This window comes from Amblyomma maculatum, chromosome 1, assembly GCF_055883805.1.
Source record: "Amblyomma maculatum isolate TAMU_Amacu chromosome 1, ASM5588380v1, whole genome shotgun sequence".
NCBI classification, from domain to species: Eukaryota; Metazoa; Arthropoda; class Arachnida; order Ixodida; family Ixodidae; genus Amblyomma; species Amblyomma maculatum.
The window spans coordinates 396,101,656-396,115,567 of NC_139344.1; the positions used below are offsets into that span (position 1 = coordinate 396,101,656).

A 13,912-nucleotide genomic window follows, 5' to 3' on the forward strand; every position below is an offset into this window, starting at 1 on the left:
GCAATACTGAAAAACATTTTTCTGGGCGAAAAGTGTAGGAAATGTAAACTTTGAAATGGGACAGGTCTCGTCGCCCGCTATACCGTCTCTTGCAAGTGTGATCCATAAACTCACCTTGCGATATTTTTTTTTTATATAGTGTGTGTGAAAGGGTGTTATAAATGGCGTTGCTGCTGTTTACTGCTCACTTCCATGGACCCTTATCAGGCTATTATGTATCATACCTACTCAAAAAAAAATTTTTTTTTTCTCTTGTGTATGCAACTTTTCCCATAGCTTTTGATTTCTAACTTAATGTTTCGAAACATAATTTGAACACGAAAGAGAAAAAAAACTTTGCTTGCATCATGTGAAATTCGAATTTAGGGGTTCCTTTCTATACACTTGCCGTTGGTGCGATCCAGATTGTCGGTTCTATAATAAACCGGAAGTTCAAGCTAAGTGAACTTCGAAAAAAATTACGAGGACTTTAGCGACTAAAGTAGTGAAAGGCGAAAGCTTGAGTGCCGAATTCCGCTACGCAATTGGCACTAATTAGTATTTATCTAAGTAGTAATCAACTAATTAGTAATTAAGTAGGTAAATTAATTGATTACTTCATTAAGCAGTTATTGATTAGTAATTGCTCATTGATTGACATATAGCCATATAAGGCACGCATTCGCGCATAGTGGTGCTCTGTGATTGGTCGAGGCCACTATGACGTCATACTGCCTCGGTCAATCAGAACGCCGCAAAAACGGGACACATTTTGTCCACGACAGCATGAGCCATTAAAGGCTTTCACCTTAATAATGAGGATCCATCCATGGGTGATAAATACACGTGGCCACTAAGGCAATGGAACGAAGACATGAGACAGATTGCATGTGTTGCTTTTTTTTCATAGCACCTGGTCTTGTTTATTTCCAGTCATGAGGTGCAGGCGGAGCGGGAAAACTCCAGTTCCGCCACGCTTCGACAGGTCGGCGACATTATGGCGTCCCTTCACATTGCGAAATATTTACACATCATCTCTTTCTCTCACACACACGCATGCACACACTCGCATACAAAAAAAAAAAAAGCCTTAAAATTTATTTCTTCCTTTTTGTCACCCATTCGACGGTCTTTCGAACGACCACCGGCCACAGTGACTGCAAAAAGACTTAAATAGCTACACCTCTAAAGTCACTGAACTATAACAAATATTTGAACACAGTATTGAAGGCGGACCGAACTGGCGCTTCCTTTTTATCAGCTTCTTGTAGCCCTTCTATTACGAGCGCTGGCTTGTTGTGGTTTTGATGAAGTCCTGAAGAGATGTTGTAAACGTGTAAAATTGAATTTTTATTTCTACACTGTCTTCCTATTTGTCTCACGTACAGTGACGTTTGCTTCTCCACCATGTTTAGGCCGCAGCAGTACGTACTTTGTGATGAAAGATGCCTGGATATTAAACCCAGGAGTGGGATAGCAATTTAAATCCAATAGCTTTATAGATAATGGTCCACTCCTTTCTTTAAAGTGCCTAGAAATTTATTCAGCATGAGTATATAAACTTCCTAGTAAAATAAGACATCCAAGGACTGTTATTAGGCATTCAATACGACAGACTGATTTAAAAATTCTTCGAATGCTCATTAGTACGACTTGAACTTAACTGGGCGCATGTTTCATAACCTGATAGGAAGTATTTCCGAAATAAGTTCAGCAGCCTCCTGTGACATTACTGTTGCTCTAAGCGCGAAGAGAAAGAGAAAAAACAAAAGATTGCACTGGACAAACGCCACAATAACGACATCTACGGTCGCAATGTTCGGAGAGATCAGCAATAAATTCACAGCTTTAGGGCGCAGCTCGTCGGCACACCTGTAGCTTTCATTCATCTAAAATATATTGTTTACGAATTAGTACAAAACAGGACTCGTTTAAGCGCGTTCGAACACTTGTTCAGACTAAGCGAAGACAGAAAAAAAAAAGCGAACTAGCTTCGGTCGCCTTCCACAAGAGGAAAAAAAAAATATATCGCTCATGAGAACATATATAACACAAAACGCTTCGACGATCCCTACAGAGTTCCCAGTGGCGGGAAACTGACTGCGGTCGAAAATTGGAGGCCAACAACGTGTGTGTTTGTGTGGCGCTGCTGCTGGGCGAACGTGTGCCGTACCTGTTCATGTTCCGGTGATCTGCGGCTTCAGGCTGGTGATCACTACAGTGTGCGTGAGCGTGAGGGGTGCTCCCAGGACGGGCATGCCGTGCTTTGATGGCTTCCAATGGCGAACTGCAGCAGCGAGCTTACTTCTCATTCCTTTGTGCACGTGTGCTTAGAATCGCACCTTACCAAACTGGCGTCTCCATTGCGAAGGCCTTTCGCTAGAGTGGGAATACGACGCTTATAGAGGACACGGTGCTGGCGCGCGTAGTTCGCACACTGCCTCACGCTACAGAGTGTCAGTCGTTCTACACGGAGACGGGAAAGGCGCTTCGGCGCGAGCACAAGGGGATGCGCATATTTGCATGCAAATGTCGCGTATTTTATGCGGGCAGCGAATTTAAATTTCGTTGAGGTTTCAAGTTTGATATAGTATGCAAACTTTGTTTCAATTCGTACTTAGTAACTGGGAAGATGGACAACACACACGAGCACACAGAGGTTTGAATTGCTTCTCAGCGATGATTTACATATTCAGTGCGTCACAACAATTGACGAGCATTCAAGTGGCCTTATGCAGAGGATCCAAGGCAAATTGATAGTGTCATTGCATAATTCTGGCGCACATATATACCAGACTGCTACGAGAATTCACTGATGACATAACAGGTGTTCTTTTGTGTCCATGAATTTCTTCCGGATAACTTTGCGCCGCTTTTCAAGGTGTCCTCGATAAAACAACTTTACACCGCATTTGAAAGTGCATCTCTGTGCTCACGCCAAACCACATCAGAACAGAAATCAGCAACACAGAAGAACGTCGCTGACTGATCTTGCGACAGAAGCGCGCAAAAAAGTGGTGCACAGTATAGCGCGCATAAAACCAGCGCTAGTGACTGGACACCGTGCATGCACACTGCGCGCACTCAGTGCCTAGAGAACACACTTGTAAGCAAGCAGCACGGTCCGTCAGCGGTGCCCGCGGCTGTTATGCGGGCGTGCACTGTCCGGGGAGCCCCTCGCGTTTGGCGTTTGGCCTGTCCACCACAGTTGTCCACTCACGAATCGTCACTCCGCGCTGAGCTTGGGCGGCAGAAGGCACGCACGCACACGCACATACACACCGCAGCAGTACGTACTTTGTGATGAAAGATAGATTAGATTATATACTATAGCTCTTTATCTCTGTGTGTGTGTCTCATGATGTCCAGTCCTGCTCCGTGCGTCGTTTCGTCGCCTTCGTATATGTATGTACAGGTTGTCGCGACGGGTCCCAAAAAGCGTTCGCATTCACAGTGTGCATGTGTACGTGAGGGGATGATCCATCGTCGCTTCACGGCGGACAGTTCGTGTTGCACGTTGCGTCGGCGACGCTGCTGCCTTCAGAGTCACGACACGAGGGGCGGCGCTGCTGCAGCTGCTGCTAGGCCATCGCGCCCACCATACTGTTGGAGGCAGCTAGGCCGAGGCCTGCGGTGGAAGGGCCCAGCCCCAGACTGGACAGGCCCGTGGCCGAGGTCATGTGCATGGGCGGCGAGGTGACGAAGGTGCCGCCCATAGAGATGGGCATGTTCATGTTGCCCTGGTGCATGTAGTGGTTCATGGTCATGGACATGGACGACGCGAACTGGTGGCCCGCGGGCGAAAAGCTGGAGAAGCCCTTGTCCAGCGGCTTGATGCAGTCCGGCAACCCCATGGCCAGACCAGTGGCACCGCCTTTCTTCTTCTTGCTCTTGGAGGACAGCTTGCGGTTCCGCGTCTGGATGCCCTCCTTTTTCATCGTCAGCGGCCGGTTCACCTGCACAGACAGAGGAGGCATCAGGCATAGTACTAAAGCATTGTCAGAAGTAAATACCCCAAGAGTATACCTTTCATTTAGGCTATGCGTGTGGCTCGTTGTACCATCTTTACAGGTAAGCAAAACTATATCGTCTCTACCTGTCCGAAACTTAAAACTCCCACGGATGCCAGAAGACTCCCATGCGAAAGACGTAGAAACCAACCGCGCATAGGCTCTATATTTTGTGAAAAGGAGTGCATGTAACGCGACTACCACCCGCGGTGCTCCAAAGAAATGCGCCGTGAACAGGAACGTCGCAATGACCACTGGTATTACTGCTACATTCCATCTGGGTGCAATGCAAACGTTGTCGTGTGTAGTTGGGCAGCTTAGATGTGAACGCATTCAAGTAAAGGGAGCGCGCTATCCGGAGGTAATCCTAATGTCACGGACGATGCACCCATTAGGCTTCGCTTTGCGCAAACGATGTCCTGCGGCGAGTGGCGGGCCTCCTAAAAAGAGAAAAATTAAATAAGCCACAGAATGGCTTCTTCGCCCAACGAGCCGGTATATATACCGGCGTTAACACGCGGGGGAAGCTACAGTCGTGCCTCCTCCGGAAAGGCCGGGGATGCGGCCAGGGAACGAATTCAAGGCCGCGCAGGGAAGCCAATTTACGATCGGGTCTTCGTCGTCATCGCTTCGCCGGCAGAAAGCAACAAGCAGGGGAGCAGCATCGTAATACACGTACACTGAGGGCGGCGGACTGTGTGTACCCATGGGAACGGATGCCGCGCGAGCACAGAAGAGCCGCTGCGGTCGTGGTTGCCGTACTCCCAGTGTGGGACCGGTCCGCGCGTTGCTGCGCCGCAGCATGTGAGAACCCTGTCGCCGACGGACAGCGAAGAACCCTAAAGAGAAAACCTGCCCTTTCTCTTCCGAGCGTAACGTGGAGCCGCATTGTCTCTGCGTCGAGACTATTTTCACTTCTGCGCAGCTAAGAAGCCGCACTGAAGAGAGAGACATTGGAGAGGGGGGGGGGGGGGGGGGGGTCATCCCCGTGGCGACGGAGCTGAATTTCAATGAGGGGCAGCCCTTTCTGGGCGTAAGCCGCCGGCGGTGCTTTTTGGGTCTTTGTTACGCAGACCGATGATCCGCATGGCTGGCCTTGTATAAATTTCAGAATATTTTCCCCCCCATAACTTAAGGTCCATTGTATGCTCCAGAGGATCGCTCGTGCAGTCGAGGGTTAGCTAAGTGGCTGTTAGCATTTGGACAGTGTTGCTGATGAGCAAGATATTCGTAGAAAAAGACCACCCAGAGATCTGCGCGCCCCGATTCGTAGAAATCCGAGCCTGGCGTATAGTGGAGCCTTCCAGAAAGCGAAACAATGAAGTTTGTGCTGCTATATATTTCCTTCTGCCCCCGAAATGCGTTACGAATGTCGCAGCTCAGCACGTTGACGAGAAATTGTTGCATGAACGCTGAATTCCAGCAGGCGCAACTACCAAATTCGCGCGCTCAGAAAATCGATTTATGTCTCCTTGTGGACAATGCTGGCGCGGAGATTCCAAACCCTATACAAAGGTGAAAAATTGCAGAAGGCATGGCTGCCATATCGTCATAACTATCATCATCATCATCTTGAACTAGTCCTCGCAGTAACAAGCGTCTTGCGTCGATCTTCAGGCATAATGTAGACAGCAGCCTCACAGGAGGCTATACCCAACGGTGTTCTAACTTACCTTGTCAGATAGACTTTTATCAACGGAACATAACATGAGCGGACGGAAGCATAAATCAGTAAAGGCTTACGCTGAAAACGGTGATGGTGTGTTCCTCATCACACGTGCACATCGCGTTAATACAGCAGCATCTCTAGGGGCAACTTGATTTATAACCCATCGGTGGGTAGAAGTTACAAACTAGCACTTGTGACCCGACAGCAAATCTGTCTCAATTTTTACTACCTTCTTCCAAATCGCGTGGGTTACACACTGAAATGGCACCAAATCACACGTCCCCGAAGCATAAATGTAGGGAGGGCGGATGCTACAGGTCCAACATTTTTCCCCCTTCCACGGTTGACTGCAACCACGTAAAGGCTGAGAAAAAAAAAAAAAAGAAGAAAGGAATGAAAGCATTAACGACGCGGTTAATGGCTGCCGTCTGCGTCATCGCACCCTGGCCGCCTGCATGGTTCCCGGAAAACGTCGCATTTCTACTCAGGGACGGAATGGTGGATGCCGGGCTTGGAGGAGCATTTTTTTCGCGGTCGCCGTGGCGCAGCATCGCGACCGCTACTGTGCGGGCCTCACAAGGCTCCCCATTGTCTCCGGTTTGGCGCCATGATGCCGATGTTGCTGCTGTCGCCGGACCGGCGGTGTAACCTCGAAGTGCGTATCGCATAAGTATGTCGCTGTGTTCGCGCTCGATTACCGTGCTGGGATGAGGGTTGTGGGAGGACGCCGCGAGCACTTGTGCAAAGTGTTTGCGTGCATCATGACGGGGAGGGGAGGGGGGGGGGGGGGGGAGGGCTTAGCAGCGGTGTTTCTCCGGAATACACAAGCGACCTGCGCGGCCAACGCTCTAGATATGTGTATAACAAGGGCAGTTTCCGCACGAACAACATCTCACATTCTGATACCCCCGCCGCACGTTGTGCCTTTTTCCACTGCATTCCTGTCTCTCTATAGGTCGGGAAAGAAACAATCGAAACTTTTGTTGTGCGAAACAGAAAGAAACCTTAGAGCTTATGTGTGTCAAAACGGTAGACAAGGGTGGCCGATAGTGCCGTGTTGTCGAAATACGCGGAGGCTCGGCGACCGTGATGGAATATGTTTGTGTCGGGAGGTTCAGGAGCGCCATCTGCGTTAGGAAGCTGAAACGAGTCTGTCATCATTGTGGGTCAAGAGGAAGTTGTCCGTCTCTTTTCCTTGAATCGGCTGGGAGTTGTGGTTTGCTCAAGCTGTTCGGTAGGTAAAATCATGTCTGCGACTGTGAAGATTCCTACAAGCGTTCCCGCGTATTAATTTTTCTACTTGAAAAAAATCACAGCGAAGGCATGACTGGGAATTAGCTCATTATAGAATCGATTCCGATTTGTATATATATGCAGTAGCGGAAGGAAATTCTCGGTTTGGGGGTCGTGGGAAGACTTATTGTACTTAGCTCAACAAACACCGAACTTTTCGCCGACGTGAGTTATGTGGCTCATACAGCTGCATGAAGAGATAACTGACCTCACTGACTACAAAAGGTTTACAGCATAAAATCGCACTCCTTAAATTCCGACCACCGCTGTACAACGGAGAAAAATAAAAACTGCGGTATTTTGAACCCCTTTTACCGCAATGTATCTGGTACAGGTCACGTTGTAGTATAGCGATGACTCGTGCGAAGAGCAATCAAACAGACCAACGGTGATGAAATTCTCAAGCGAGCCACTGGATTGAGCTGAATCCGACACCAACAATTAACACACGATTCCTGGTTTGGTTGTCACTGTCCAAGATATCGTTAAACGTTCCACTATCATTCCGCTTTTGTTTTTGCCTTTTTGTCATTGGTCACCCTATCATTTGGCGCAGGTACCCGAGAACGGCCTTCTTCTTGCCTTTCAACCCTGTATAGCACCGCAAGCGACATCTATCAATAGTAAAGGGATAAAAGTGGCAATCAGGAAGTGAATATACAGTTACCAATATGACCCCTGGGTAATGGTAAACCCGGATGAGCCGGCCACATCGGAAAGAGTGCGTGCTCGCAGAACGCATTATAGAAGGCTGTTGCGCACAATGTGGTGAATACATTGTATACATATAGGGACCGCATAAGGCGGCTTCTTAAAATAGTTTGCCAACATGTTTTCTTTCTGTGCCACATTAGGAGCGCCGCCAAACGCAGAAGTGTCATTAGGCAACGGCGAGGCGTTAGAGGTCGTTTTCTGGGGGCTGGCCCAGTATTCAGTACAAGAGGAGGAGGTGAGCTTCTGTACTATATAGGCAGCTCTTGCCACAACGTAGACTGTTATTTTGCGAGATGCAAAAAAGAAAAGAGAGAGACGATGAAAGTATAGGGCGCAATTAAGAAAAGCAAAAGTGGCCGATTCGCCCTCTACCATGGTGCTACTATTGGAAGCAAACAAAAACACACACACACACACACACACACACACACACACACACACACACACACACACACACACACACACACACACACACACACACACACACACACACACACACACACACACACACACACACACACACACACACACACACACACACACACACAAAACACGTATCGAAGAAAGATATGCCCATGCATTGGTTGGAGCAAACCTTCGCACCTATAGTCTCGTTTTTAAAGATACCTCCAACACGCTCCAACTGCGTGTACCGAACGCCCTAGCTGTGGATGTAATTATGTCCCTGCGCGGTCTTCTCACGGAGACACTCGCCTCAGCCGTGTACCGGAAGATTAAAACAAAAATGTATACGGGGAGTCTTTCACCGAACGCGAGAATTTGGGTGTGGCTTAACTAGGGGGCGAAAGTGCAAATGAGCAGATACCATCGGCAGCGTTGCCGCTCGTGGTAAAAGAAAATATATATTTGGAAGGTTTAAAATGAAGCTTGCAGACAGTGCAGCAGAGAATGCCTGAGCAGACACGCGGTATTTTCTTAAGCGTCCCATGGCGTGAGAAATCGCGGCTTCTAATAGTAGGGAACGGGAGCGCCCGCAACAGATGGCATGCGAAGCACCCTGCAGCCTGAAGGGAGTTATTTGATCAGCGCGCTGACATATTTACCTTAATTTGGGGCAGAGACGGCCTGCTGGCTAGAGGGAGATAATGTCACGCTGAAGTAAATATTTTCTTGGTGGACTAGTATGAGGCGTGTGCGACTCCTCCCTTAACAATGAAGCTTCGCATAACTTTGATAGCGAATAAGATCAAAAATATTCGTCTTGGTCAATTTATTCGCTTCGCTGTTCGTCCGAGTGTCCGTGTTACGGACCTTCACAGCAGGACCGCTACTTCTAGTCCTGTCCCGATATGTAAATCCGCGGTTCGTGCCACCGACGCGTGTATGCGTGCTAGGCAGCAGAGCCCAAATCAGTACATTTGCATATCTGCTTTAGATTCCCTAAAAAAAAAAAAAAAAACGAAATTACGATTTTACTTTTTCCCACTTTCTTTTTCCTTGACACAGCTATGCAAACACACCAGCTATATTCGAGTTGGCTGTCAGTGCAGAACTTTTCTTAAAAGCCTTATCCATTGCGGAATTGTAGGTGCCTACGCGACAAAAAAAAGGAGGGGGGGGGGGAAACCAGAAGGACAGCTTGGGGCATACCGGCAAAGAAGAGAGCAATTTGCAGATGACGCCTGGTTCCTTCCATTCTTCGCGCAGTGCAGGACTAGAGCATTTCTCTACGCCCACTGGACGCTTCCTCATTCGAAGAAAGCCAGGCGCCATACCTCCCCCTAGGATAGCAAGGCGGCGACGGTCGACGAACAAGTTGTCAAACTGTGCGCTTGCCACAGCAGCGGCTGCCCCCCTTCCGTCAGTCGAGCTAAGAAGGCCTTTCTATACACTGAGGAGAAGAAACACGGGCGGAGAAGCACTGCAGACGCAGGTCATCGTCTCCAGCGACCAGGGGCGGACAAAGCGAGAGTGCTTTGTAAGCGCCAGAAGCATCTCCCGCTACGGTGTCGCCAACTGTATGCGGGGACGAGCGTTATAACTGCGAGACCTCTGCCACCACCGCCGCTCGCTACCCATCCGTTTTGACGGCTGGCGCCCGGCGCAGTCACCACTTTCAGCTCAAGAAAGAAGAGCAAAGAAACGGTTTGGCACCGGCCGCGGAGACGAGCTGTGTCCGTGTGCTCCGATGCGAGTCCCTCACAGCGTCGCCGGGGAGCTGGTGCTTTCTCCGTAACCCGGGTCTCATCGTCCCCACCAAGTGGGGCAGAGGGGCGACCCTTTTAAAACGCTCTCCGAGACTGTCCTTCCAACTCAACTCGCCACCACCGCTGCATGGCTCCCAGCTACCACCACTCCGTCACGGACACACACGCACATACAGGAGGAGAGGAAGAGAGAGAGAGCTTTAGGTGACGGTCCAAGCACGAGGAGGAAGGAGCAACCAGCAGGAGAGAAGACGCGCGTCGTTTGCGCACGCACACACTGCTGTCTCGCTGCGAACGCCCATCAATAAACACAAACATGGGGGGCAAACTGGTTTCTCAACAGGCGGCTGCCGCCGCCACCGCTGCTCACCGGCTGTGTCAGCCCCCTCCCGCCCCCGCCACTTTCACTTGGCGCTTTTCGCGGAGCTCTTGTCCGCCAGTGTCCCGCTGGGAAGCCACCGGGAGGGGAGGAACAAGGCAGGGAAACAACTGTGCGGTGGAGGAGGCACCGCTGCTTGCGTGCACTATTCAGAGTGCTCCCCCACTCTCCCCCAAGGCAAATATTTGCAACCCTTTTGCGCGGAACCGTCGTGAAATAACGGCCAACCTCTTCAGGTTGTCTGGGCTGCCAGTCAGGCCCCCTTGTCCAGCGCGCGGTAAGCGGTTTGGCGTGAGCTGCGTTTGTTGTCGCAAATGCTCGTAGGCTGTTCCACAAGGGTCTTCTTCCTCGTCCCTGCGCACGGATAGGGACGTGGTCTGTCCAGAGCGACAGGTCGCGTCCTTGGGATCTCAGCGGGCGCCACTTTGCGGGCCCCTTTGTGGAGCGTTGCTCTTGAATGCCGAGTGGGCCGTTCTTGGCAGCGGCACGAGACCCGAGCAACGATGCTCCTTTTGTGCGCCGCGGGAATCTTCGCGGTTATATCGCGTGATGTAGCGCTTTGTAATGCGCGTTGAACGAGTTGGGAAGTGGCTAGTATATTCTGCGGGCATAGGTCACCACCGGTTAGGAAGATGACGAGTCATATATGAGCTGCATGAATGCTATACGCTCATATATGTATGGACATGTTTACTGGTCAGGGCCCACAATAGAAGCAGCGGCGTGTAGTTGCACGAGCGTTATTTACTGAGTGCGACTCCGGTTCGCAGTGGAAAACGTGAGAGAGTATGAGTACTCAGGCAAAACGGGCACACGAGAACATGAGGTTTTACGCGATAGCGTATTGGGCTTGTTCATCCGATTAAAGCCAGAATGTAGCCAGATTCTGGCTTTAATCGACTCTCAGTTCTGATCTCAGAACCGTAACCGATATGAGAGTCTCGAGTCGGTTCTCGATTGTGGCGTACGAAGGGGTCGGCGTTGGTGCCAAGCGTTGTAGTGGGCACCTGCAGGGCGAATGCGTTGTTGTATACATTGGGTTTATTAACGTATGTTTGGAATGTGTACTAATGGTACAGTAAAAATAATTGAAGTAAAGAAAATTTAAAACTTGCGCATTGAAAAGGCGGTGCTAAAAACACTTTCGCGTCAACTCTTCAAGGCAAAGATTAAGCGTCCTTCTAATTATATTATCGCGCATGCTATATATATGATTGTCAGAGCGGAGTAAAAATGTGTCTCGCTGGTTGTCATAGCAACTGTGACGCCAGCCGGGCAAGTGGAACAGATAGCCCTGCGGCAAGGCCTCCTCCCAATATCGCCTCTGGCGCGCTGTTTGCTCGTATGGTATCACTAATGGACCTTCGAAGTGGCGCGAGATGCATGTTCACTCTTTTGTATGAAAATTGTGACGTCATGCTTCGTTCAGAGTGATGTCGTACATACTATTTCCCTTCCCATTTAGCATCCATCTGCTAGTTAGGTTGGAGTATAATTGGCAACTGTGTTTCTAACTAACGGCATGTGTACCTCGAATTATATGTGATGCATTAGTGACGTGTAAACACTCTGCCACAAACTGCGTGCCAGTTTCTCAATGCTAATCTGCCAAGCAAAGCCATGCAAATTTCTTCCGCTCGTCTTAATCGGTTTAGGTGAAGTTAAGCCTCGGCCAATTTGGAGAGGGTGCATAAAACACGCGAGTGTATATACACGGCTCATTTCCGGCCATGCATAACGTGTCTGTGATTAGCTTGATTACTGTTGGGAGCGATATGAAATGCAGCGTGCTTGTAAAATAACAGAAGTGTTAACGTGTAGATATGACTAGTTGGAGAATTAAAGATAAAAATAAAGGATACGTTGCCACGTACTCACGCACTCTACGGCCGGCAAGGTCGACTCTTGTTTTTGTTTCGTTATTCAGTTCAGTATTAAAACTCATAGAGTTAATACAAAGACTCTAGAGGGAAAGCTGGGCAGAGAAACGAGCTTCTCACTGGTTCGCCGCCATCATCAAATTTATCATTGTGGCCAGCACAGTTTCTGCTCACTGCGTCAAAAATGAACAAAGGTTTGAACAAAAGTTTTAAAAACCGCTGCCGATAACACAACTGTAGGAAATTTCTATACATTGTTTTCAAGTTTCAAGCATATTATATAATCTTTCAGGCACCTTCTTGACCATAAAGGAATGATGTAGAACAATTGGAAACCATGTTTGCGAGCAGACGAGCAGACCTAACAGATCAACAGTAAACACACACGAGCACCCTTTGACATTTACTGTATGCAGCGCTAGCCATCCCGGATAGACCAAGGGCCGTTGCTGTGGAATTCGTCACTGTTGTTTTTTTTTAATATACTGTGGTCGTCGTCTTGCGCCAAAGCAAATTTCTGACATATTTTCAGGTGATCGGGCACAGAGGAGATGCATGTGTGCTCGACGGACGAAATGCATGCTAAGCGCGAAACAATCGCAGGGATAGCCGGCCTTGCGATAACAACTCAGAAGAATCAGGACACCTATGTGATGTTACAGTAGGTACGCGACGCAATATATCACAAGAAATGCTCCACACGCGACGATTCTGCCGTTCTTTACAGCACCTACTGAACAGTAGCCGCCCGCCGTCGGTTAACTGCAAGCCGCCATCTTCCCACGATCCAAGTTGCCAGCTTCAAACCATCTTCATGTGCCAGATTTAGCAAGTAAAATTCACCTGGCAACCAATGAACAGTGTGATAATGGCGGCAATCACGCGGTCACCCCTCGAATGCATTGGGTGAACGGGCAGCTTTCCCTCTAGAGCCTTTGTATTAACTCTATGTTAAAACTTAACTACGTTTAGGTTTCTTCTAAACTAAAGGCACCACAACTTATGTTACATACCCACCACCGGTACGGTGGAAACTAATTATATATTGTTCGACCGTCTGGTCTAGCGCTGCGGAACTGACTCCAAAAGACGTCAAGTTATCAGCGTGCATAGGGCTAATTATTATCCCATTTCTCTAAATGGAGTGTCGCAGCACCTACGCGGGAGAGAGCGAACGCCATATTTGTACGCTATAGTACGAGGCGCATACATTCATTCGTCGGCACCGCGCTGTGCGAGTTCAAAAGTGACAGCAGGTTTCCCTCAACTCGCTGAGTAGCGCGCGACACAGCAGCCTCATGGTTACGCCCGCGCAGGCTGAAGCAACAACGGCTGTGCGTCGACGGGGCCGTGGCGCCTGGCGGCGTCCCTTTATGCCCCGCGACACTTGGACGAGCCGGGGTTGCAACCCGATAACCCTGTCCCGGCGGCCGCCGACGCCCGAGATGCGCGCACGCGGCCACTGAAGGAAAAGAGGGGGAGCGTCAGAAACGTCAGTTCCTGCATTGTCGTAGCCACGGCACATTTTGTGCTATGAGCTTTCAGAGCCCAAACTTATTAGTGGTCCAGGTAGCAGCGAGGAGTTTCAATGACATGGGCTATACCAAAAACGCTGGCCGACACTCTCGATATTCATTTTGGACTTCCCGGTTCGTTCTCTTTCCAACTAGTAAAATTCGGCCATATTCGAGAGCTGCATCTATGAGATTAACTGCAAGGTAGTAAAGTGTGCAAAATTTCTAGCAGCCAATCACTTCGATTCGATCCGCTGAACGAACTGTATTGAATGGAGACTGCACAGGTTTTAGAATTCGATAGTT

At 49.3% G+C, this 13,912-nt stretch overlaps 1 protein-coding gene across 3 annotated transcripts in view; it reads right to left on the reverse strand.

The window, feature by feature from the left end:
• Window positions 1-863: 863 nt before the first annotated feature.
• The window catches only part of LOC146208636 (GATA-binding factor 2-like), a 76,025-nt gene continuing 62,976 nt past the window's right edge, over window positions 864-13,912 (reverse strand). For all 3 annotated transcript variants that reach the window (XM_084595597.1, XM_084595590.1, XM_084595587.1), the window contains one exon: window positions 864-3,935. In XM_084595597.1, the coding sequence (XP_084451723.1) occupies window positions 3,561-3,935 (375 nt within the window). In that variant the 3' untranslated portion in view covers window positions 864-3,560. The remainder of the gene's footprint in view (window positions 3,936-13,912) is intronic.